At 34.8% G+C, this 24622-nt stretch overlaps 2 protein-coding genes and 1 long non-coding RNA gene across 5 annotated transcripts; 1 reads left to right on the plus strand and 2 right to left on the minus strand.

Moving 5' to 3' along the window:
• Nucleotides 1–6906: 6906 nt before the first annotated feature.
• On the minus strand, nt 6907–8637 carry LOC133789738 (uncharacterized). Its single transcript, XR_009873677.1, has 2 exons — nt 8280–8637; nt 6907–7763 (listed from the first exon to the last, which is right to left on the minus strand). It is a non-coding gene; the product is annotated as an uncharacterized LOC133789738 (long non-coding RNA).
• A 3542-nt stretch (nt 8638–12179) lies between these two features.
• On the minus strand, nt 12180–15196 carry LOC133788339 (uncharacterized). Of its 3 annotated transcripts, none has more exons than XM_062225793.1 (5): nt 14987–15186; nt 13748–14082; nt 13058–13162; nt 12929–12976; nt 12180–12764 (listed from the first exon to the last, which is right to left on the minus strand). In XM_062225793.1, the coding sequence occupies exons 2-5, from the start codon at nt 14012–14014 to the stop codon at nt 12525–12527; spliced, it is 660 nt and encodes a 219-aa protein (XP_062081777.1). In that variant the 5' UTR covers nt 14015–14082; nt 14987–15186; the 3' UTR covers nt 12180–12524. The 3 variants fall into 3 exon arrangements, with proteins under 3 accessions (XP_062081777.1, XP_062081778.1, XP_062081779.1); XM_062225794.1 differs by lacking the exon at nt 14987–15186 and adding an exon at nt 14817–14960; XM_062225795.1 differs by having other exon boundaries at nt 12477–12764; nt 12929–12987; nt 14987–15196.
• A 2746-nt stretch (nt 15197–17942) lies between these two features.
• LOC133791875 (uncharacterized) lies at nt 17943–18893 on the plus strand. The gene is made up of 2 exons (XM_062229783.1): nt 17943–18348; nt 18544–18893. Exons 1-2 carry the CDS (start codon nt 17943–17945, stop codon nt 18891–18893), a joined length of 756 nt encoding a protein of 251 aa, XP_062085767.1.
• The last annotated feature ends 5729 nt before the right edge of the window (nt 18894–24622 follow it).

Consider the following 24622-nt stretch of genomic DNA (forward strand, 5'->3'; position numbering starts at 1 on the left):
TACTTCCTCTTAGATTTGTATTGATCTTAAGGGTTTACACAAGATAACCAATGAATACAAGTAGATTTCTAAGTGTAAATAACAATATAGAATGACAGAATCGCTGCTAAGTACCAAGCTAGGCCGCTCGGTATGTTTTTCATATTGGTCGGTAGGCCATTTCTCTGAACCCCCTCCACTATGGTAAAGGGTTCATATTTATAATGCTTCTGTCGCCCAGAAGTTGTGCCCGAGCATAATTGATGGGAAATATCCCTATATTCACGCAGTCAGTTACAATCCTATTTGTTAGGAGGATTGACCAAGTCTTCAAGGTTGTTAGGTGCTCTTTGCGGGTGGTTGGACGATTCTTGCGAAGTGCTAGCGAAGAGTGTAACTACTTTCATATGGGCAGGTATGTCTATTCGTCATACCGACCAGCTGCTCTCCTAGCAAGCTTACCGAGCAGTGACCATTACACTGACCAACAAGTTTTCTGGGGGTCCTGTTGAGTAGCTGAGCTTCTAGAGATAGTATGTCGAGTAGTAACTGGTCGTATACCCTGCAAGTATACACCGACCAACCTGTCGGGGAGTCTGCCCAACATACTCCACGTGTCCAATTCTAGTGCCACATCATACATGTCAATTTTGGGATTACAACTTAAAATAACTAAAAACCAATGTGAAAACAACTATACATAAATCTAAAACAACACAAAACACAACATGAAAAAAAACTATACATAAATCTAAACAACTAAAAAAACAACACAAAAACAACCCAACATATATTAAATATAAACTAAAATTATAAGTATACTTAAAAACTTAAACTAAATTAATAACAAAAATACTAAAAACTGAAATTGGCAATACTCCCCCAAAACATTATAGCCCTCTATATAGACTAAACTTTATATGTATATATATATATATTCAATATGCACATGTTTTTTGTTGCTTTTATTATTGGAAAGTACTCACCCACTAAGTGACCATGAAACTAAGAAACATCATAAAAATAAGAGAAATTGGTGGAAATGACCTATTTTTATGATGCATTTTGCACTATGGCCTACTTTACATAGTTTTTAGTTAAATTGTCTCTTTTATTAATGAAACTTTGTTATTATTCTTTTTACCATTAGAAAAATATAATATTAAATTAAAACAAAAAAAACCCCTAAAACTATCTTCTTCTTCCTCACTCATCTCACCCACCCACCCACAACCACCCTCCCCCATCCCGCCGCCACCACCACCACCACCTGGGATAGTCGCCGGGGACCACTGCCCTTCACAACCGCCACCATGCCTCTCCACAAATCTGGCCAACAAGGTTAGTTTATATGAGTTTTTATTGAAAATAAGATTTGATGTTGTTTTTGTAGATTAAAAGTGTAAAATGATCTTTTTTAGTAGATTGAGAGCATTAGTAAGGAATTGGGTTTATCTCTGAAGTTTTATGGAACTTAAAGCTTGAAAATCTGAAAATTTTAATGGTGGTTTTGGCTATTTTCGGGGATAGAGAAACCTAGAATTTTTCAACAACCTGTCTAATTTTTCGACAAGGTTGTCTGATATTTCAGACTAGCTGTCTGAATTTCAGACTAGTCGTAGTATATTTTCGACCACCAATCTAAATTTTAGACCACATGTCGAATTTTCAGACAGCATGTCATTTATTTTGACCACTTATCGAATTTTTAGACAGATTGTCGAATTTTCAGATTTTAATTTTCTAATTTAATATTTTAATTTAAGTAATACCAATAATATATATTTGTATGTTTGTCATATTTTTTATTCAGATGTCATAAAAAAATATTGTAATATTATGTGATGGATTATGGAAAAAGAATGAAGACTCATGGAAATGGATTTCAAATGGCTCACGATCAAGATCAAATTTGGTACAAACTAACCTCACTTTTGAGGAGTTAGTTGAACATATTTATGAAGTTACAGAAATCGATCACAACCTCTTCGATATAGAATTAACTTACAAGGTAACGACGATGGTGGAAATTGAACTGATTGTAATAAAGAATAGTAGAGACATTGTTAGTTTCTTTACATGGCAAGAGCGTGATCTAGTTCTATTATGTGTGGGTTTGATAAAGAAGATGGAAAATGCACTCACTAAGAATAAACTTGTTACCAATATTGATTCTAATGCAAAGGTTGATTCTATTGTAGACCTTTCTATTGATGATGATTTTGATGATGCTGGTTTAAACAATGATAATGATGTTGGTTTAGAAGATGATGATGATGATGATGATGAGAAATACGATGATGTTGAAGAGGGGGAAAGAAACAATATTGATGATGGTATTTTTGAGGTAAATTTGAATGTCCCATGTCATGAAAATAGAACTTTTTATGATTACTTTGATGGTGCATACATATGTAATGTTCCTGATTCTAGTTCTGCACCTCACACTGTTGAAGAAAACCATGGTCCACTTCCTCATGTATGCCATGATGATCATTGTAATGAAATAAGTCATGTTAGTAGTACACCAAGCTCAAATGCAACAAGTATTGTTGAAGAGATTTTTTTGTGTTAGTCCATATTTTGTAGATAAGAAAGAGTTGAAGATGAAAGCACACATGCTTGACCTCGCCATTAATATTAAATGAATAGGGAACAAAACGAACACAATTCATCAACAAATTAACCCAAGGTGTGGCAAAACCAAGTTTGAGCATGACCATCTCTAAGAAAGACCATTCAACTCGGTCATATGTCTTACTCATATCAAATTTCATTATTGAAAAACATTTATTTCCTTGGTTAAGTGCACGTAAGTGCAAATGTGGTCTAAAATTAATGCAAATTATGCAATAAATGTCCCAAAGTAGAGATTTGTATTTTTCATCTAATGCTCTACGGTTCAATGCAATATTATTTTGTATATATGTGGTTTTGATGCTTCAAAATAATCCTAAAATAGTCAAACCTACTACTTTGGATGGTTGAAATTATATCATGACCATTCTTAGTAGTTTTACTAGGATATCCACCACTCAATCCTTAATCATCAAGTGATAGTTGGTTAACAAAATTTTATTTGAAAAATATTAATAATAATCCAATAATGACGATATGAACTTTATTTAGCTTTAATTATTGGACCTTTTTTTGGAAATTTTCACAATTTTAGACCGGCACTCGAAATTATTTGACAGACAGTTGATATTTCAGACAACCTGTCGAAATTTTGAAATAGGCAGTCTAAATATCAAGCTGCCTATCGAAATCATTATACAGGCAGTCGAAATTTTGGACAGCCTCTTGAAATATTGATACAAGTATTCTAAATTTTAGACTGTATGTCGAAAATGATATAGAACGTCTCAAAATTAATAATAATTCATCGAACTAAAAGATGGTTGAGTGTCATGAGCAGCTCCTAACATTAACAAATTCCACCTTCTCTCAATAAATTCCACTAACTTCAAAAGACCTTCAAGAATTTCCTTAAGTTTTGTAGATTCCAAGAACTTTACTTAGCTAAGATAGAAAGTAGTATGATAGTATGTATAGTATTATCATTGTTACTGTGGATTTTTGGTTCAGACCGGGAATTATTTGGACACTCATAGTAGTACTTATAGATTTTCTAAGTTTAATCTATAGTTTAAGAATATTAAGTTAACCTAAGGTTTGATTAATGTGACTGATATTAAGGAGTATATTATTTATACTATAAGGTTTAGATATCAACCAATAGGATTTTAAGCACATGTTATAAATGGGTGATTAAGGATTAAGTATTTTTGAGGATTAAATTTAATAAGGAGTAAAGTTTGAATGTTATAGGGTCAGTCAGCAGCTTTGAATACGTTGAGGGCTTAGTCAAGGCTGTTTACTCCATTCAAACTTAGCTAAAAATGTGTAATTTCGTGTTTAAATATTCAGCATGTGCCGATATATCGCAGCTATAGGGGGCGATATGTCGCAGCACGTAGATACGGAAAACACGAAACGATGCACGATCGCCTCGGGCATACTGGCCCAGGCGATATATCGCCTACAAGGGGCAATATATCGCCTCCTTCAGCATATGTTCAATTGTTTTTGAATTCTTTTCCCTTCAGCCATTCAACCTCTTGATAATTCCAGCATCTTTTTGAACGAGTCTTCAGCCTCTGCTGAACGATTATTCAAATATTTTTCACCTAAAAAGCTATTATTTTTATTCAAGTAAAATTAAGATCCTTTCATTTCCAAACTCTATAAATAGGACCTAGTACCCAGCCATTATTCACCTTTTGCTCTAAGTTCAGAAGCTGCTAGTGCTAAGTAAGTGTGAGAGTGTAAACACCTGGTTTGGGAAATCATAAGCTTAAACATCATAAGCTTATCAAACACTTTGGGAAGTGAGGTTCTATAGTATTTCGGTTGAGGTATAGATTGGTCTTTCAAGTCTTTGAGGTAACCAAAACTCTAGTTCATTTTTGTGTTATGTTATTTTCTTTCTCTTAGTCTTCTACTCAGTCCCCTAACCTCATTCTTATTTTGGTTAGGGAATCCAAGTTCTTAAGCACATAAGTTGTGGTAAGCATATTTCTCAATGGTTTAGTCTTCCTATTCATTTTCATTTCTTCTTCTTCATAAGACTCACTCTTTCTCATATGGTTTTAGGAGTGTTCCAAAAGTCCCAACTCAGTCCATCATATCCCGGTAACTTTGGTAAGGAAAATAGGCTAGAATCTATATGTTTATGTTTATGTTATCTTATGTGTTATGTTATGATATGTTATGAATATGTTATAAATGTGTTTGTTTGTAGGCTTGGGCTTATGCCCTATTTGACTAACAAGACCCCAAAAAGATTGTGGGCATATGCCTATTTAGCTGGTAGGACCCCACTAATCTCATGGGCATAAGCTTGTTTAGTCTATGGGACCCCAAGTAATAATGGCCATTATAATAAGTGTATGTATTAAGTGTTATGATATGTCTTTACGTTTATTATGAAATTTATGTGTATGACTATGTGTTAGATTTTCCTTACTGGGCATTAGGCTCATTCCTTTCTGTTTTATGTGCAGGAAAATAAGCTTTAGAGGCGGTAAGATTCGTGTCGCTTAGAGGATGTGTATCGATGGTGAATGGAGTCAAGGGGGCCGAGCGTTATTCGATTCGAGGATGTAGTCTTGTTTATGTTTTTATGGTTTTAGATGTATTTTCCGCATTTTCTATGTAACTCTTTTTACTTTAAGCTATTTTTGTTTCAAAGACAATGGGTACCCATATCCTACTTATTTTTATGAAAGTAACCTTTGTTTCTACAAGTTTATAATAAATTATGGTATTTTCGCAAATGTATGTTTTAGTAAGAATTTGTATGTATAGTTCGATAATGGTCCAAGAGTCTAGATTAGTGGGTCATTACAAGTTTGTTCTTTAGAGTGACCAAAAGTGAGAGTGAGAGGGGATGAACGCGAATCTGCTAGAGTGTTTAGCCCAAAGCCCCATCTTGACTTAGTCCCAAATCCAAAAAGACCTTTTTGCTCTTAAGAAAACTCAATCTCAAAACCAAACTCATCTGAAATATCGACAACTAGTCTCAAATATCGACATCTTGTCTAAAAATTTTGACACCTTGTCTGAAATTTCGATAGCCCGTCTAAAAATTTCGACACCTCGTCTGAAATTTCGACAACCTTTCTAAAACTTTCGACAGGCTGCCTGAAATTTCGACAAGTTGTCTGAAATGTTTGAAATGTCCAAAAAGGCTCCAATAACACAATAAAATAGCATATATCTTAATTAACATTTTTATAAACTTAAACAAAACTTAATCTTGATGAGTGGTAAATATTTCATTCAAACTACTATGATGATCAACTATTATGATCAATGGATTCTAATCTTTATCAAACTGCTATGACGATCAAGGATTGGGTGGTAGATATTCTATTGAGGTACTACTATGATGATTATATTTATTGTATTAGAACAACACTTTATCATTTAGAATTGGATCTTAATTATACCTTTTTGACAATTAGTCGTGAGTTTCGACAACTTGTCTAAACATTTCGACAGGTAGTCTCAAATTTCGGCAGCATGTCTAAACATTTTCACAGAATGTCCAAAAAGTTTGAAATGTACCAAAAAGCTCCAATAACTATATAACGATATATATTAATTATAATATCCTGATTAATATTTTATAAAGTTAAACAAAACTTAATCTTTATGAGATTATGATGATTACATATTGAGTGGTACATATTTCAATCAAACTACTATGATGATCAATGATTGGGTGGTAGATATCCTATTGAGGTGCTATTATGATAGTTATCTTCATAGTATTAGAACAACACTTTATCATGTAGAATTGGATCTTAATTATACCTTTTTGACAATTAGTCATGACTTTTGACAACTTGTCTCAAATTTCGACAGCATGTCTAAACATTTTCACAGGTTGTCCAAAAAGTTTGAAATGTACAAAAAGGCTCCAATAACTATATAACGATATACATTAATTATAATATCCCAATTAAAATTTTATAAAGTTAAACAAAACTTAATCTTTATGAGATTATGATGATTACAGAATGAGTGATACATATTTCAATAAAACTACTATGATGATCAATGATTGGGTGGTAGATATGCTATTGAGGTACTGATATAATGATTATCTTCATAGTATTAGAACAACACTTTATCATATTGAATTGGATCTTAATTATACCTTTCTGACAATTAGTTGTGAGTTTCGACAACTTGTCTAAACATTTTCGATCACCTGTCTATATATATCGACTTGTCTTACAATTCAACAACTTATCTAAAAAAAATTACGGCTTGTTTGTATATTTCGACAAGTTGTGTTATGTTTCGACAATCTATCTAAAATTTTCGACCACCAGTAAAAATTTTTGATATGCAGTCTAAAACTATCAACAACCATTTTCAATATTTAGACAACCTAGTTAAAACATTACATATCAAATCAAGTCCAAAATATGAAATCACACAATATTATCAAAACATTACATATCAAACCAAGTCCAAAATAAATCCAAAAATAATAATTTCTTGCATGTGGTTTCGTTGTGTCCATAACATCCATAATTGGAACACTTCCGTTGCTTTTTTCCCCCATCAACATCAGAAACCTTACCCTTTACTTTCTTTGATGACGATTCAAATGCAGAATTAGTCTTCTCCTTTGGAAACTCTCATCTCGAAGGAATTTGTTTATTCTTTGGTCTCCTTGGGGGAATTAACTTCACTGGTTTGATAACAACTTGAGACTTAACCTCTTTTGGAAGATGTCGTTCTATTTCAGGTGGTAAAGGGTAAATAGATTCTGCATAAGCCATCCTCCAAAATTCAGTCGTGTATTTGAGCATAGGCTATATACATCTACTCCACACTACATTGTCGCAGCGACGCCGTGAGCACATGGAATCTTATCAATGACAAACTCTCGACATGTACAAGAATGTTACGATCATTGTCCTTATCTTGCAATTGCCAGGTAAATAAAATAACAATGTCTGTACTATTTTTTATTGCAATTGGTTCAATCTCCACCATTGTCGTTATCTTGTAAGTTAATTTTATATCGAAGAGGTTGCGATCGATTTCTGTAACTTCATAAATGTTTTCAACTAACTCCTCATAAGTTAGGTTAGTTTGTACCAAACTTGATCTTGATCGTGAGCCATTTGAAATCAATTTCCATGAGTCTTCATTCTTTTTCCACAATCCTCACATAATATTACAATATTTTTTAATTACATCTGAAAAAAATACAATAAACTAATATAAATTATTGGTATTACTTTGATTGAAAAGTTATATAAAAAAAATGAAAATCAAGTTGCAAATCTAGAAATTCGACAACCTGTCTAAAAATTAGACAACTTGTCTGATAATTCGACAACCCGTCTAAAAATTCGACAAGTGGTTGAAAATATACGACAATCTATCTAAAAATTAGACTACTTGTCTAAATTCAACAGATGGTCTAAAATTTAGACAAGTGGTTGAAAAAATATGACTATTGGTCTGAAATTTAGACATTTGGTCTAAAATATCAGACTCCTTGTCAAAAAATTATGGGTTTCTCTATCTCGAATATGACCAAAACCACTATTAAAATTTTCAAATTTTCAAGCTTTAACCTCCATAAAACTCCAGAAATAAACCTAAATCCTTACTTATACTTTCAATATACTAAAACAATCATTTTGCATTTTAAATATACAAAAAAAAAAAAATCAAAAAGCTCATTTTTCATAAAAATATAAACCAACCTTTTGAATGGGTGGTGGCCGGATTTGTGGAGAGACGGTGGCAGCTAATGATGAGCAGTGTTCGCCAGCGGTGGCGGCGACAAGGGACAGTGGTCGCTGGTGGTGGTGGTGGTGGCGGTGGGATGAGAGTGGGTGGATGGGTGAGAGGAAGAAGACGATAGTTTTTAGGGTTTTTGTTTTAATTTATTATTATTTTATTTTAAGGGTAAAATGGGTAATACAAAAAATTCATTAATAAAAGATGTTATTTAGCTAAAAACTATTGAAACTAGGCCAAAGTGCAAATTGCACTATAAAAAGAGGCTATTTTGCCAAGGAACCCTAAAAATAAAACATATACACGCATAAAATTTTATATATATATATATATATCTTCTATATAAAAAGTGTGTAGATAACGAATTTTTTTTGTTTTAACGGTTTTTATTTTTTTTAATGTTAATTTTAACCGAATATTCTTATATTTAAAGGTAAATTGTAACATCACTTAAACTTAAATAAAATAAAATAAAATAAATAATTAAAAAATTAAAATAAGATATTTTACAATGATAATTATTTAAAAATAATAAATAAAATAAATAAATAATTAAACAAATTAAAATAGAATATTTTTTTAGATATTTTACAATGATAATTATTTAAAAATTATAAAATCATACATTTTATAGCTTAAATAAAATTTAATTAAACTTAAACTCACTTATTGGAATAATATCATATTAAAGATATAATATAATCTACTATCAATTAGCAACAAATTACTTTAAAAAAAAACTAGCAAGAAACTTATATTTAAAATCTATGTATAATATTTAATATTACATTAAACATATAATATATATTTTTTCTTGTCACTACCAAATTAAAAAACTAGAACAAACATAAACTTAAACAAAAATAAATAATTATTTAATTAAAATAGGATATTTATTTGAAATTTATATGACATTAATATAAATTTAATAAAAATAATTAATAAATTCTATAAATAAAACTAAGGAAATGTGCATTACACGTTACTTGTATCTAGTATATCTCTTCTATATAAAAAGTGTGTAGACAACATAAATTCTGAGTTTTAACAGTTTTTTATTTATTTTTTCCGTTAACTTTAACGGAATATTCTTATATTTAACATAATATAGTTATATTTAATGGTAGATTGTAAACATGACTTAAACTCAAATAAAATTAAATAAATGAATAATTAAACAAATTATAATAAGATATTTTTGAGATATTTTACAATGATAATTATTTAAAAATAATAAAACCATATATTTTATAACTTTAATTTTTTTTAATTAAAATTATATTAAACATATAATATATAATCTTTTGTTGTTACTGACAAATTCAAAAACTAGAACAAATATAAACTTAAAAAAAATTGAAATAGGATATTTTTAAGATATTTTATAATAATTTAAATAATTAAACCATATTTATCTAAAAATAATAGAGACATACATAACAATTTTTTATCTTATAAATTTGTGTGATAGTTTATTTTTTATAAAGTGATTTGAGCTCTTTTTCTTCATCAAAAGACATTGTGAGATATATTAGAAACTAAAAATAATTTATGCATGTATACTACTGTATACACTATGACTTTTTCTATTCTTATTTTATTTCTATTATTAATTTATTTTTAAATATTATTGTATTTTATATATATGTCATGTAACCATGTAAATATATATCTAAGTCAACGTTATGCTTAGATGTCATATATGTAGAGATTATTGATATAAATATTTATATATATTATAGAATTATAATTCGTTCTATTATATATTTATATATATATATATATTTAAAAAACAATGAACTAGTTTTTATTAAAATTATAGACAATGTTTATAATTTTAAAACTAAAAAAATGTGCATTGCACGTTGTTTCTACCTAGTATATATATACATATATATGTAGAAGAAGAAGATTGACATGAACCAAAATGAAAAAGTGTCGATCACGCTAGAGAAATGGTGACGGTAGGTATGGCCAACAAAAAAGTTGGTAAGGGAGTTGATGCCATAGTTGCAGAGATAATAATGCAAATTATGGGAACCAGTCGACTCTTTCCATAACACATTACACATATCCCTCGCACTCACCACTGCCTGGAAGTCTTCTCCTCGTCTAGTTGAAATCTTGTTCGTTGTTAACAGTGGAGCCGCTATCTCGGTGACATGTTCACAAATCTTGGTCTTTCTGCAACATGTTCATTGACCTCAACAACAAGTTCAGAGGCTTTTGGATTGATCTCGGCGCTCCGTTCTGTAACAATTGGCTGCTGGTCACGAAATCTCCGTCATCGCTAAGTCTGCTGTTGACGAGAGTTTAGGTGGGTTATGGCTCTATGCAGGTGAAAATGATGTGCTGGACAACAGACAAAAGACGTCGTATACAAAGGTATCGGGACTTAGGAAAAGCGAAGCCTCCGGCGCAGAAGAAGATGAAGATGGGTAGTGATTTGGGAGCTGAACTGGAGCTAAGGACGAAGATGCGGAACCAGAGGTTGCAAGATTAGTCCATAAAAGTGTAATTAAAAAACGATGAACACATGTGTCAGTAAAAAAAATATAAACAGTGTAAAATTCTATTTTTCTTAATTCTTATTTCTAAAAAGTAGCTTTGGTTAAGATAAAAAGAAAAAAAAAATTTAAAAATTACTAATTTACCCCTATAATATTGTTTTAATTTTGGCAAGCAATAGTGTAGATTTAGTATTTTAGTAATAAACTCTCATTAATTTAGTAAAAATTTATTTCCATTTTAAGAAGATCCTGACATTTTTATCTTCTTCTTTTATCTCACATACGAAACAAGTCATGTTTCCATCATTGCCTTTATCCAATTTCTCATTTCTCTCGTAGTTAACTTTTATCTCATCTCTACCAAACATAGCAATATTTATTAAGAATCAAATCCTACTCGTGAGGAACTTGAAAAAAGAAAAGGCAACATAAAAATCTAACAGTTGTGTTTTATGAAATGATAACACAAGCAAATATGTAAAATAAAATTAATATATACTTGTAGTTTGGTATTCGTGTTAGTAGTCTCAACATTCAAGACAGAAGAGAGTTTATGTTAAAAGGAAGTTACATTTCGATTTTATATTAGATTATATGTTCTTGCGAATATTTTATACTATATACCACAATTGAATTTTTAGAACGACTTTATAAACCGCAAGATCTGGTTTTCATTCAATTATTTCCTACCATTAATGATATGGGACAGGAAAAGTGAAAAAACTGGTGATTTTATGCCATTAATGATTGAAAGAAGTGATGCTTTTGATGCAGTGCTTTATCTTTTTATTCGTCATCTCTATATAATTTATAAACGTCGAATACTTGGTTTTTAGCTAAAATGGTAAGACTGATGACCCATGACAACACTTGATAGTGTCGTTTTACGCACAAAACTTCCCAACCCACTGTCGTTTGGAAACTTGGCAAGAACAACTCTTATGAATGCGGTTCAAACATCACACTTCCACCGATTGTGCCCAGCTTACTATAAAGTTGTTACATAGAATAAAAAACATGGCAAGGCAAGGTGGGTCACGCTCTGTTTCTAAAGTGACCTTTAACATGTGAGGATAATGATGATATCAACTGCTCATCATTTTGTTACATTTCAGAGATTAAGTAACATTATTTCCATTGGTTAATTGCTTTTTCTTGTATGTAATACATATATAACTATTTAAAGTAGAATTTTGAGCACGGTAGACAGTGAAGGTAACACTTATATGAAGAACACCTTGGAGGGAAGAACGTTACTTGGGACAAAGAACACAAAGAAGAAGAAGAAGAGTTTTATTATGCAAACCACATAATAAATTGGTGAGAAACAAAATTAATGACTTAACGCATAAGTGAAAGTGAGACCTTGATCTTTTTATTCACAAAAGGCACTACGCAAACGGAGAAGAGAATAACAAAGTGTGCTGCTGCCTGGTTAGTCATTCACAGACAAATAAAATAGAGATAAGCCTAAACCTTAGCAAACTCGGCAAGTTGCCGAAAACCATTTTATAACATTTACGAAAAATGCATTATATGCAAGTTTCGTGGACACATTTTCTTTTCCCTTGAAATACACAGTTTATTGATTTTTAAAGCATATCAATTAACATTAACAAGCATATCCATCCACCTTTTTACAAACATGGAAGTGTTCATGCAACCAAGTATGAGCAGTTGGACGATATCAGGATACTACTAGTATAAAGTAGCAAGTACCTCTAACAAAGAAGCAGCAAATCGCATCTGGGTCTCCTCGTCGATAGTGGAGAAGAGTGGGACATGCACAAACAGTGATTTCGTTTTGTTCTGCTCAGAAAACCAGAGCGAATGATAGTAAACGTAGTTGCATACAAAACGCCCAGCGTCATCTGAAGTCATCACCTCGTAACCCTTAGTTACCAAGGCATTGGTTACCTCCTCAACTGGAAGAGAAGTCTGTAAAAGTTGGACCGAAAAGCGTCTTAAGATGCAATAACACAAGTCACTGATGAAAAATTAATAACACAAGTCACTGATGAAAAATTCATAATAATCAAGCACATTTGTACTTAAAAATCTGCACCATGTTAACTATGAGTACGTTCTAGATTCTAGAATACCTCTCGTTTGTTTGAAATTCCACCATCTAAGGGAATTATCGGCACTTTCTGCAAAACAACTAAATATAAGTGAGAAGAGTATAAAATCTCAAACCAGAAAAAGAAAAGCACTCAGGATCTATATCTAACCTGAGGTTTCCAACCCATCTCGTCAGGACAACGGAAAGTAGCTTCATTGACAGCTTGATGCTCAATAGCAAACCTTGTTGCACCACTGTTAACTCCAAAGTGCACCTAAAGAACATGTGCAATGATACCAAGAAACACATTTTTCAAAATTTATTCTGATACCAAAACAGAATTCTACAGTGAAAGTAAATTCTTATTATCAGTATTCTACATGTACAAAAAGCATTTTTTATTTGTGCAACAATGCTTCTTCATTCAAATGAAAACAAAAAAAGAAAAGCAAATCATGAATTTTATGGAAAGAAATATTAAAACATCTGATAAGATAACATTTAGCATCCTCGGATTCTGCTCCCCCCTCCACAAAAAAAAAAAAAAAAAGACATTAAATCAAGAGTGTAAGTTGTTTAACAACAATTCATAAACTAAGCATTCTTAATTTAAGTTGCAATGACTGCAGCAAGTAAAAAAAAATACCTTTCTTATATAGAAAGAAATAACAGCCAAAAGCCATTACATATGCTCTGGTGACTAGCTATTTTGATTACCAAAGAAATATAATGATTTCACCAAAACTATACTAGCTAATATTTTGTATTTTCAAACTATGGAAAAATAAAGGGAAACAAATGACATTCAGGAAAAACCAAGAACAACCAAACTAAGTAATTCCTATAAGCGAAAACTAACCCAAATAACTCTCCCCGAATTCGAAGATTCGGAATCCTTAGCACTGATTGAAGATTGCAAGGTCTTGTTTAGGGAATCGAGTGCACCTTGTCCTGCAGTCTCAAGAATGCTGCAGCTCCCAAGAATTAGACCTTTGGGAAAACCATTCTTCTTCAAGTACTCTTTGATACCAGTGACAATTGTCTCTGTTGGGTTCTCTGGAACTCCATGGAATTTCTTGAACCCTGTCACATGAATTGTTACTGCCGGAGGCCCTTCAGACCCCATTTTTATGCAGTGAAATGTAAACCGAAAAATGCTCTATAGCATTAAAAATCAATCCAACACCTTTGAATCTACATCAAACAGAAGGAAACTAGTTAAACAAACGAAAACCCACTAATTCATGGACATAGAGAACTAAGATTTAGAAGCTAAGACATCTAACACCACTTTAGACTTTATAAACCCCCCAATTTTTTTGTTTTCTTTTCTTGGTTGATTTGTTAATGAATATAAATCTCATTTTGTTCAAGAATTTCCACGGCTTAACAACTTCATCTAGAAACCTTTGAAATTCATGAAAATAGAACACATGGTATGGTCTTTAAAGTCTATTCTTAATCAAACAATTAGATCCATAAGCGCTACAAAAGTAAACAATAAAGCAATAATTTTACATCAAACGATGAAAGATAAAATAGCCTAGTCAAATTTCAGTCATACAAGACGGAACGAAAATGCTACAATAATCCATTAATCTAATTCTTTCAGATAAGAATATGTAAGTTTGTGCATAGCAATTTTTATACATAAATAAGGACGAAAAAATTAAAGAACAAACTTTTCTTCTGACAGACCAAAAGAAAAAGTCAAACTTGGTTGCATCAGATGATTGGGTTGAGAATTATAGATACAAACCCAGAATTTAAAACCACACGAAGATCGTAAAAACATGATAATCTGGTCCCAAATCAAAAGAACAAGAGAGACCCAACAACAAATTAGACCCTCCAAACCAAATAAAAACAACCCAATTGATTTCTGAGGCAAAAAAATCAAAATTACGAGAGACATTAAGCCAAAGTACCTGAACCCAGAACTAAACAAACGAAGCTAAATTAGACTATGATGGATCAGAAAGGCAAAAGAAGATATATATTGAAGACCCATAAAGCATATAATGAAAAAACAGAATAACAATTAAATCATGTGAGTTTATTAGAATTATATCAAACAAAACTCAATAGCTTCGATTACCTGTAATCTTCAAAGGAAAAGAAAAAAAGAAAATGACTCAACCACCAATCTTATCTGCACAAAGATGATTACAACTGGTGAAGATTCCAATTAGATTATTTATATATGTATGTACATACATATATATACAGAAGAGAGAGAATTACATATATACACACATAAATATTATATAATGAAGGAAGGAACGTGGTAGTGGAGGGTCATTTTCAAACAGCAAAGAGAGTTTTATTTCAATCAAATATAATGATGTATTAGATTAGATTAGATTAAAAGAAAAATATTAATATTGTTTATAATTATTGGGTTTTGTTGGTCAAAAAAGAAATTATTGGGTTTTGGTCATAAAAATATATGATGGAGTTTATGATAAGCATGCATTAAACATTTTGGCGTTACATGGCATCCTTTTATTGAACTTTCTTTCCTACTGTCTTCCATTTCTCTTTATCCAAATATTTGTCGTTTATTGTATTATTACAATTACAAAATAAAATGCAAAAGTTAGACTAGTAGCTGAAATGCTCATTAATCTAATCCTTTCAGTAAAAAAAACATTATTCTATATGGAGAGCATCCACACCAATTTTTTTTATTCGGTAGATCAAAAGTATTATAGTACTGGCATTAGTATATATTTTAGCTATGTCATCTTCAAAAAGTAATATTTAGGATGCTAACCATTATATGGAGAATGAGAAACGCCATTTGGCTTAGTGTTTCTAGAATGAGAAAGGCCAAAAGTACTACTTAAAACTTTTCTTGATTGTTTGTGTTTTTTTTTTTTGGAGTATTTTCGTACGTTTATTCTTATATATATATAAAGTGGGAATAATTTCAAATTTGAGATGTTAAGGCATATTTCATTGGATTTCTTCTACTATTTTAACTGGGTACTTTTCTCACTAAATACTTTATGTCATATAGATTGAACTAAGAAAAAGAGACAGAGAGAGAGAGAATAAAGGCGAAAGGGATAGAAAGAAATGCAAATATGAGTTAAGGACAAAGCCATGGCCATGGAGATCATTTTAGAGATCTAATTATATGGACCAAACCCAGCAATGGTCGATATGTAAATCGAAGCCACAAAGAAGAGTATGATAGAATGGAGAATTTTAGACGGGTATTTCTTAAGGTCAAAGTCGATATGTTGATCACTCATCCGATTCCAGCAGGATTCTTTTTTAATATTGCAAGGGGAAAGAAAGGAGTGGATTCAATTTAAATTAGGGGTGTTCATTGGTGGGTTTGGGCGGGTTGGGTAGATTTTTTACAAACCCAAACTTATACTCGGGTTGGTACTTTTCAACCCGTAATCCATCAAATTAAAAAAAAATTGAAGTTCAACCCGGCCATCGGTTTGGGCAGTTTGGGCGGGTTAACAGCCGAAACTTTTTTTTAATTTTTTTTTTTCTAAAAAAAATCATTTTTCATCAATATTTTTATTATTTTCTCTATTTTTTTTAGTTTATATTTATAACTAAAATAATTGTTACTTTAAAATATATGATTTTTTTATAAAAAATAATAATTTGAATTTAGTTTTATATATGTATAATTAATAATTAAATAAATATAAAATTAAAATAAGTAGACAAATTCTTAATTGGGCGGGTCGGGTTACATTGGACGGGTTGCCAAAAATTTCAACCCGCGCCAATATAGTGATTGAGCGGTTTGAAATGAAGGACGGATTTTTCAGGTTGCATTTTTTGTCGGTTTTTTTGGGTTGGTTTGGGCGGGTTGCAAATTTTTTTGCACAGCCCTAATTTAAATATAACAAGATGCCTACTTTTTGTTATAATGTGGTCTCATTTCACACAATAGCAAAAGATGCACTCGTGCAAAGGCTTATGTATATCCTCATATTGGTAATGCGGTGCCAATATATGAACCTTGGTTGAAAGTGGATGTGCTTATGAAGAATTGCTTTGATACCCGGATTCTAGCGTAGAGAAGGGTGGTGGAAAGACCACTGCGAGCATTGGATTCCGGCAATAATTCAAATGGAATGACTACCGACAATAGGGCGAAAGGAACAGAAATTACAAAGATTAGCCACTCAGAAAGGAAAGAGCAGCGTACTAAGGAGCAAGGGAAGAGCACGCCTAAGGAAAATTTTGCCATTTATGAGAGCCAAAACCCTTGCAAGGATAGGACAAGGTAGGTCAAGGGGCGCCCTATTGCACAACTAGGGAAAGAGCCGAATGATGAAGGAGTTATCAGGAGTTCTATGGATAACATTGGACCTACAATCAATCAAATGCTAGAGATTCCACATGTTAAGCTATGTAAGTCTAGAATACCACATGATTACCCAGAGCTAAATAGACTTCCTTGGTCCAATGATGTAAAAATGGACAAGCTTGTGGAGAAAATGACGGGGCCAGTTGAGGTTGACAAATTTGAGGCATGAAGTACTATCTTTCATGATCCAAAGGAGTTGTCCCAAAGAATTCACAATAGCAGTGGGCCAAGGAAAAGGAAAGTCCACCTTTGTATTACCCCTATTATTGGACCAGGTCCACATGAAGATGAGTTCAGGAAGGCCTCTGAAGTAGGCCTCCCAAACTTTGATCAACCGAACGTTAACACACCGTTCAGCTCAGGGAGAGGAGAAAAAGGAAGTTGCTCAAAAGTTTAAGGGAAGAGAGCCAAGAAATGCACGACCTCATGAACCAGATCCGTAGGTCTTACAAAAAAAACGTAATGATTATCCAATTCCTTTTAATTCACAGGAAGGAAGCTCAAAGGAAGATGATATCACAAAAATATGTGTGGAGGTGGAAGTCACAATGGATCCACAATTTCAGATGGGCGAGGATACAACCCTTATCATGCCCCCTCCGTCTAAATGAAGGTCCTAGCATGAAATTGTTGGGGTTTAGTCAGGGCCCCAGCGATACAAGTTGTTAAAGCTTGGATAAGGAGACATAAACCTAACAGGTTGTTCTTGATGGAAACAAGAGTGAATGTTGAAGAAATGAAGAGGTTATGCAAGTGTTTGGGTTTTGACAGAGGCGGATTTCTGGATGTTATTGGGCTAGCTGGGGGCTTTCGCTTCCTTTGGAACAATGATGTGGGGCTTCATTTGGTAGAAGCTTCTAATGGTATTTTTGAGACATTAATATGGGATGATAAAGTGAATGTGTTTTGGACTCTCTTCGCTACTTACAGGAGTCCCTATGAGGATCAAAAACAAAGCTTTTGGAACAGATTGAAGAATAGAGTGCTTGACTGTGATAACTGTTGGGTCATTGTGGGAGACCTAAATGTGATGCTTCAAGATCATGAGAAGATGGGTGGAAACCGATTATCCCAAAGAGACACAAAGATCCTACGAGAATTCCTAGAGGACACGGGTAGGATAGATGCAAGCTTACATGGAAAAACAAGAGATTTGATGGGGGACTAATTAGAGAAATATTGGATATAGTTCTTACTTCGGAAGGGTGGATCGCTTGCTGGCCAGAAGTGGGAGTTAGAAACCTTCCCATTACTGCATTTGATCATGGGCTTATTATTTTTTATTCTAATATGGACAAGCTGAGAGGTAGTCGTCCGTTTAGATTTTGTGAAGCATGGACCAGAGAGGATAGTTGTGATTAAAACTGCTTGGCTGGAAAATTCTTTCCGAGGCAACCCGTTAGACATTTGCAAGAAATTAGAAGCCACAAAGAAGAATCTCAAAAGATGGTGTAAGGATACGTTTGGAATGCTTGAGAACAAAATAGAATTGATTGAAAAAAGGTTGGAGTGGGTGCAGAAACAACAATATGATAAAGATTTACTCGAAGAAGAAGCAAGGTTGTATCTAGAACTTAATGAAATGTGGCTCAGGCAAGAGATGATATGGAGACAGAGATCAAGAGAAACATTGTTAGTAAAAAGGGATCGAAACACATAATTTTTCCATGCTTCTACTATCATTAGAAGAAGGAGGAACCTTATGAGGGAGTCAAGGATAGAAATGGTCATTTTAAGGAAAAAGGGTTGATATGGGGAAAATGTTCAATGAGTTCTTTATTAGACTCTTTAATTCGAATCATCCTTTTATTGAGTCTAAGTTGGATCAATCGTTTAGTTTGAAAGTCACAGTTGAAGAGAATGATTTGCTATGTAAAGTCTCAATGTTGGAAGAGGTGAAGAGAGTGGTGTTTGAACTCCACCCGTTCAAAGCGCCAGGACTGGATGGTATGTCGGGATGCTTTTCAGGAAGTATTGGGAAACTACAGTGTTGAATGTCATGAAATGTATTCAGAATTTCTTCATTACATGTTATTTCAATCCCAAGTTGAACTACTCCTATAATTGTCTTATTCTGAAAAAGGAGAATGCAGACACAGTAGAAAGTTTCAGACCCATCAGCCTATGTAATTTCATCTACAAAGTGATTGCTAGGATCTTATCAAATAGATTGAGAGGGATAATTGGAAAATCGATACCCCTGATGCAAGCAACCTTTGTCCCAGGTAGATGGATTGCAGAAGCTTCTATCTTAATTCAAGAATTGGTTCACAGTATAAAAAGGAAGAAAGGGAAAGAAGGACTCATGGAAATAAAAGTGGACATGCACAAAGCATATGACAGAATGGAATGGATATTTTTTTATTAGAGTTTTAAAAGCAAATGGGTTTTCAGAAAACTTTTGTAAACTCATTATGTGGTGTGTTTCATCAGTTTCATTCTCTGTGCTTTTAAACGGATTTCCTTTCAAGAAATTTCAACCGAAGAAGGGGCTTAGACAAGGGGATCCTCTATCCCCATTGTTGTTCTTACTTTTCAATGAGGTACTATCAAAGCTGATTTCCAAGGAGCAAAGTGAAGGGAGAGTGAAATGAATCAAGATTGCTCAATCGACCCTAGCCATTACTCACTTGATGGTTGTATACTATACTATTTTGTTTGGGAGAGCATCTAAGGGAGAGGAAAATATTTTTAACAAATGTTTGGAGAAGTATGAAAGGTGGTCGGGACAAAAATGTAGTTAAAACAAGTCCAGTGTGTTGTTCTCTAGGAATTTGAACCAAAGAACAAGATCGGTCATAAGGAATAAGATCCAAGTAAAAGACAAGAGGTCAAGAGTGGCACTTGGGAAATCCTTTTGTATTTACTAGAAGGAGGAAGCAAGACTATGAAAAGCTAAAGGAAGGCCTCATGAAAAAATTGGAAGGATGGAAAATGAGGACCCTCTCCTATGCTGGGAAACAGATCACGATCAACTCGGTGGCATGCAATACCCTTATTTATACGATGTCAACCTTTAAACTATCTGTTACTTTCAGTAGGGATCTTGACATGTATGTTAGGAGATATTGGTGGACAGGTGACTAGGAGAAGAGTATATTCCTAGTTATTAAAAGCTGGGATAATTTATGCCAACCAAAAGAGTGTGGAGGATTAGTATTTCGAAGATTTGAGGATATGAACAGAGCTCTACTAGCTAAGCTTTCTTGGCAGGTTGCCTCTAAGCAAGATAAATAGATGGTGAAGACAATGGTTGCAAAGTACTGTAAGCAAGACTCTTTCTGGGCTGCGCAATAGAAAACTAGTGACTCTTATATGTGCATAGGGATCCATTATGCTAGAAGTGTAATTCTAAAAGGTGCTACTTGTGTCATTGTAAGCGAGAAACTTATAGATTTATGGAAGCAACTGTGGATGTAACGACCCAAATTCACTAATTGGGCTTAAGGGCCTTGATTAGTGTGCCTGGAGGGCATAATGGGAATTATGTGTGATTTTAATGATTTAGATGCATGGTTATGATTTTAAGCATGTTATATGACTATGTGTATTATGTTATGTGATAATTATGATATGTGACTTGTACCACGTGGGTGCGGTGATACTAATGAGATGCACGTGCCGAGACGGTTCTAGAAAGCTAGATAGTGGTAACTGGTAATTTGGTAACCTGCGTAACTGTTAGTAACCATAGAGAGTAACAAGTTTTGCTGGAGAGGTGGTAGAATTGTAAAGCTAGTAAAAGGACAAGTAAGCCCTTGAGGTCTAGTTAGGAAGGGATACTAATAGAGGGATAAATTGGTCTTTTGGCAGTAAATAGATGAGTTTGAGCTGAAGGAAATACATTTACGTATAACATTTTGGGAGTTGGTTTTATGCTGAATATTGGAGACCTAGAAGAAGAAAAAAAGAAAGATAGAAAAAGGGAAGCTGAACTTTAGCTCTTGGAAGGAGAATCAAGGGGTGTTTGAAGTTATCAACCAAGCTTAGGCCAAGAAAACTCAGAGGTAAGGATTTAGCTATAATATGTTTAAGTTTCAAGTCTGGTTTTTAGATGATGAACATGAATTGAAGCAAGTTGGTGGCTGGTTTTGCATGAATTTAGAGTTGGAGTAATCAAAAGGAGAAGGTGATTTGAAGCTAGAGTTGAGGAGAATTCAAGCTGGGTTCTTGACTGAGGTAAGAGTGTATCATGTTTAAATTTTCGTAGCTGTTATGGTTTAAGAATCTAAAGGGGCTGGTTTACACTTTTCTCAAGCTTTGGTTCAAGGGTTTGAATCTGAATTTAAGTGTGAATTCTGTGGGTGGTTGTGTAATTGAGCTAGATTATAATGTTTATAGGTTATTGGTTGGTCTATGTGGGGTTTTAAATTAGTTTTGGGGCTTAGGTATGAAATTGGGATGGTTTGGAGTGATTTGGGTTCGGGGAAAACGCAGGGAAAACCCAGATTTTCTGGGCTCGCGAAGGAGCGCCGCGGCGCAAGGCTGTTTCTGGGCGTGATGGGGTCTCTGACTTGCTGGGCGCCGCAGCCCTATAGGGCAGCGCCGCGACGCTAGGCCAATTTCAGGATGTTAGAATTTGCGATTTTGAGCCTTTGCTCCGGGGGTTCGGGGAACGTCTTCGGTGCATTGTTTTAGGGATTTGGGGGTTCCGAGAGTGTGGGATTGGTTCTGGGGAGGTAGCTTTGGATTGATTAGTGACAAAGGATGTTTCATTTGTGTTGTGATTAGGACTTTGGAGAGGCTCGGGGTAGAGGACCGTGCTTGCGGCTTCGTGGCATCGGAAACCAGTGAATTGAAAGGTAAGAAAACTTCACCCGGTTGTGAGATTGTGATGGGACAAAGTGCTCGTGAAAGTTATATCGTGTCAACGTTGGTATCACGCCATGGGACATGTGAAAGCGGTCTAAGAGTACCGTACGTGATTTTAGCGCACAGGGCGCGAGTTGGCCACTGGGAGCCAGAAACAACGGGATAACAGAGGGAGCGGCCTGAGGGCGCTAGCCCTGGTTATCGTTTGTGCATTGTGTATATTATGAACTAAAATGCCTCGTATGTGGAATACTTGATTATACTGACTGATGATATATCTGAGTTTATGAGATGCAATGTGAGTTATAGATTTGTCTGTTAATTGTTCATGCTCTGTTGTTGCTGTGTTTTCTTGCTGGGCTTTGGCTCACGGGTGCTACGTGGTGCAGGTAAAGGCAAAGGCAAGCTGGACCAAGCCTGAGGTGGAGAGCCCCGAGGTGGAATGTACTTAGCCAGCTGTTCGATCACCATGGTCGAGGAGTGAGTCAGGACAGGGATTACCTAACTGCTCGTTTTTCCTTAGTATGGCTGGTTAATGTATTTGAACCCTGTAACTTTTGTAAATGGTCGTTAAACTGATATTTTTGGGATCCCGTGTAAATAAACAATGTTTTCCTTTAATGTAAATGTGGCTTTTGAAACCAAAACTCTTTTAACCCTAGTTCCTCAATAGTTTCAATAACACGGTTTTTATTTAAATGACTTGATTAGCAAGTCTGGCACTTTATAAACACACAATGTAACGGTCTTGGCTATCCAGGGCGTTACAACTTGGTATCAGAGCGTCCTAGGTTTATGGGTCCTGAAGACTGGCTGGGTATGTACATTCGCTACGGGAGACAAGCTCAACTCAGGGTTTGGTAATTGTGTATGCATGATTATGTGCTTAAGTGATTTGAGTGAGATGTGATTGTTGATATCTGCTTGATGAATAGGGAGCATGAGATACTGATAGGGTCTAGCCCTTGACTATTGCATGATGCTATTGAGGCGTGCTTATTAGCATTGCTGTGCATGTGAATGAATATTTGGATAAATTGCTATATTTGATTGCTTGTGAATGAGTGGAGATTCAGTGATGGATTATGGAAAGATTATTACCCTGTCATCTTAGCCTAATTGTCGAGTCGTTGATTGCAGATTGACTTGAATAGTTATGCGTTCAAGGAAATCCACACGACAAGCCGGCAGGTCTGAGGCTAGAGAGGATGACCAGGGCCCATCCCCTCCGCCAGTCCCTGAAAACTGGCAACAGTTAATGGCAGATATGCAAGCTAGGCTTCAAAGCCAAGATGAACAGATCAGAATTCTGTAGCAGGCTCCATCTGGGAGTGTTTCCCCTGTTGTGCCACCGGCAATAGTAGCCAGTTGATGTTGGGAACAAAGTGGAACCGTTGTATGAGCGGTTCAGGAAGCAACAACCCCCGATCTTTGAGGGTGGACCTGATCCACTAAAGGCTGAGCAGTGGATGACTTTGATCACTACCATTCTAGATTTTATGAGAGTGGAAGGTCATGACAGGTGGACTGTGCCACCTATATGCTGAGAGAGGATGCACTAATCTGGTGGGAGGTGGCATCACAGACTAGAAATGTTGCCGCATTAACTTGGGAAGAGTTTAAGGATTTGTTCAATCAGAAGTATTATAACGTTGCCATTAGGGTAGCAAAAGTGAATGAGTTCGTGGGACTTGTTCAAGGCAGTATGACAGTTACAGAATATGCCTTGAAATTTGATAGACTTGCGAAGTTCGCACCAGATCTTGTGCCTACTGATGCAGCCAGGCTGGACAGATTTGTTAGAGGGCTGAATGTTATGATAGCCCGAGATGTAAGAATTACCATAGTTCCTGGTGTGACCACCTATGCCCAGACTGTGGAGAGGGCTCTGACCGCCGAGGAAGCGGAGAATAGGATATGGAGGGATAGTGCAGCAAGAAGAGAGGGCCGTAGGCCAGTGCCTCCATATTCTGGCTCTAGTAGGGGCGGAGGCTCCAGTGATTTGAAGAGAAAGACTCCTGATGCTCCAATCGCTCCTAGGTTTGATAGGGGAGGTCGGGGTACTCAGGGTGGCCGTCAAGGAGGCGGTGATTCGTGGAGGACTTATCCAGAATGCACGAGGTGCAGGAGACGCCATCCGGGCGAGTGTCGGGCTAAGGCCTGCTATGTGTGCGGGGTGGTGGGACACCTCAGGAAAGATTGCCTGACAGTGAAGAAAGGAGAGACAGGAAAGGTGGACAGCTTGACTCCAGCTCGAGTGTTCACTTTGACGCAGGCGGAGGCCGAGGCTAGTCCCTCGGTAGTGACAGGTCAGCTTTCTAGTGCTGGCACTCCCTTTACTGTTTTGATTGATTCTGGTGCTACGCATTCATTTGTATCTGATAGGGTGATTGATAGACTGTGTAGGCCTAGTGAGTATAGTGCTTCAGGGTTTGGGACTATATTGCCTACATGGGAGTTGGTAGTATCTAGGAGATGGATTAGAGCACTGCCAGTGTTAGTTGATGGTAGGGAGTTATCAGTGGACTTGATTGAGTTGAGTATGGGGGACTTTGATATGATTCTAGGTATGGATTG

The sequence above is a fragment of the Humulus lupulus genome, chromosome 7, assembly GCF_963169125.1.
Source record: "Humulus lupulus chromosome 7, drHumLupu1.1, whole genome shotgun sequence".
NCBI classification, from domain to species: domain Eukaryota; kingdom Viridiplantae; phylum Streptophyta; class Magnoliopsida; order Rosales; family Cannabaceae; genus Humulus; species Humulus lupulus.

What these genes read in the sequence shown, in the direction of transcription:
- LOC133788339 (XM_062225793.1), bottom strand. Translation starts at nt 14,014, where the DNA reads ATGGGGTCTGAAGGGCCTCCGGCAGTAACAATTCATGTGACAGGGTTC. An exon ending in ATTCGGGGAGAGTTATTTGG is followed by an intron (nt 13,163 to 13,747) that starts GTTAGTTTTCGC and finishes CATGTTCTTTAG; the next exon opens with GTGCACTTTGGAGTTAACAG. An exon ending in AGATGGGTTGGAAACCTCAG is followed by an intron (nt 12,977 to 13,057) that starts GTTAGATATAGA and finishes GTTGTTTTGCAG; the next exon opens with AAAGTGCCGATAATTCCCTT.
- LOC133791875 (XM_062229783.1), top strand. Translation starts at nt 17,943, where the DNA reads ATGGAAACAAGAGTGAATGTTGAAGAAATGAAGAGGTTATGCAAGTGT. An exon ending in AGAATTCCTAGAGGACACGG is followed by an intron (nt 18,349 to 18,543) that starts GTAGGATAGATG and finishes GCTGAGAGGTAG; the next exon opens with TCGTCCGTTTAGATTTTGTG.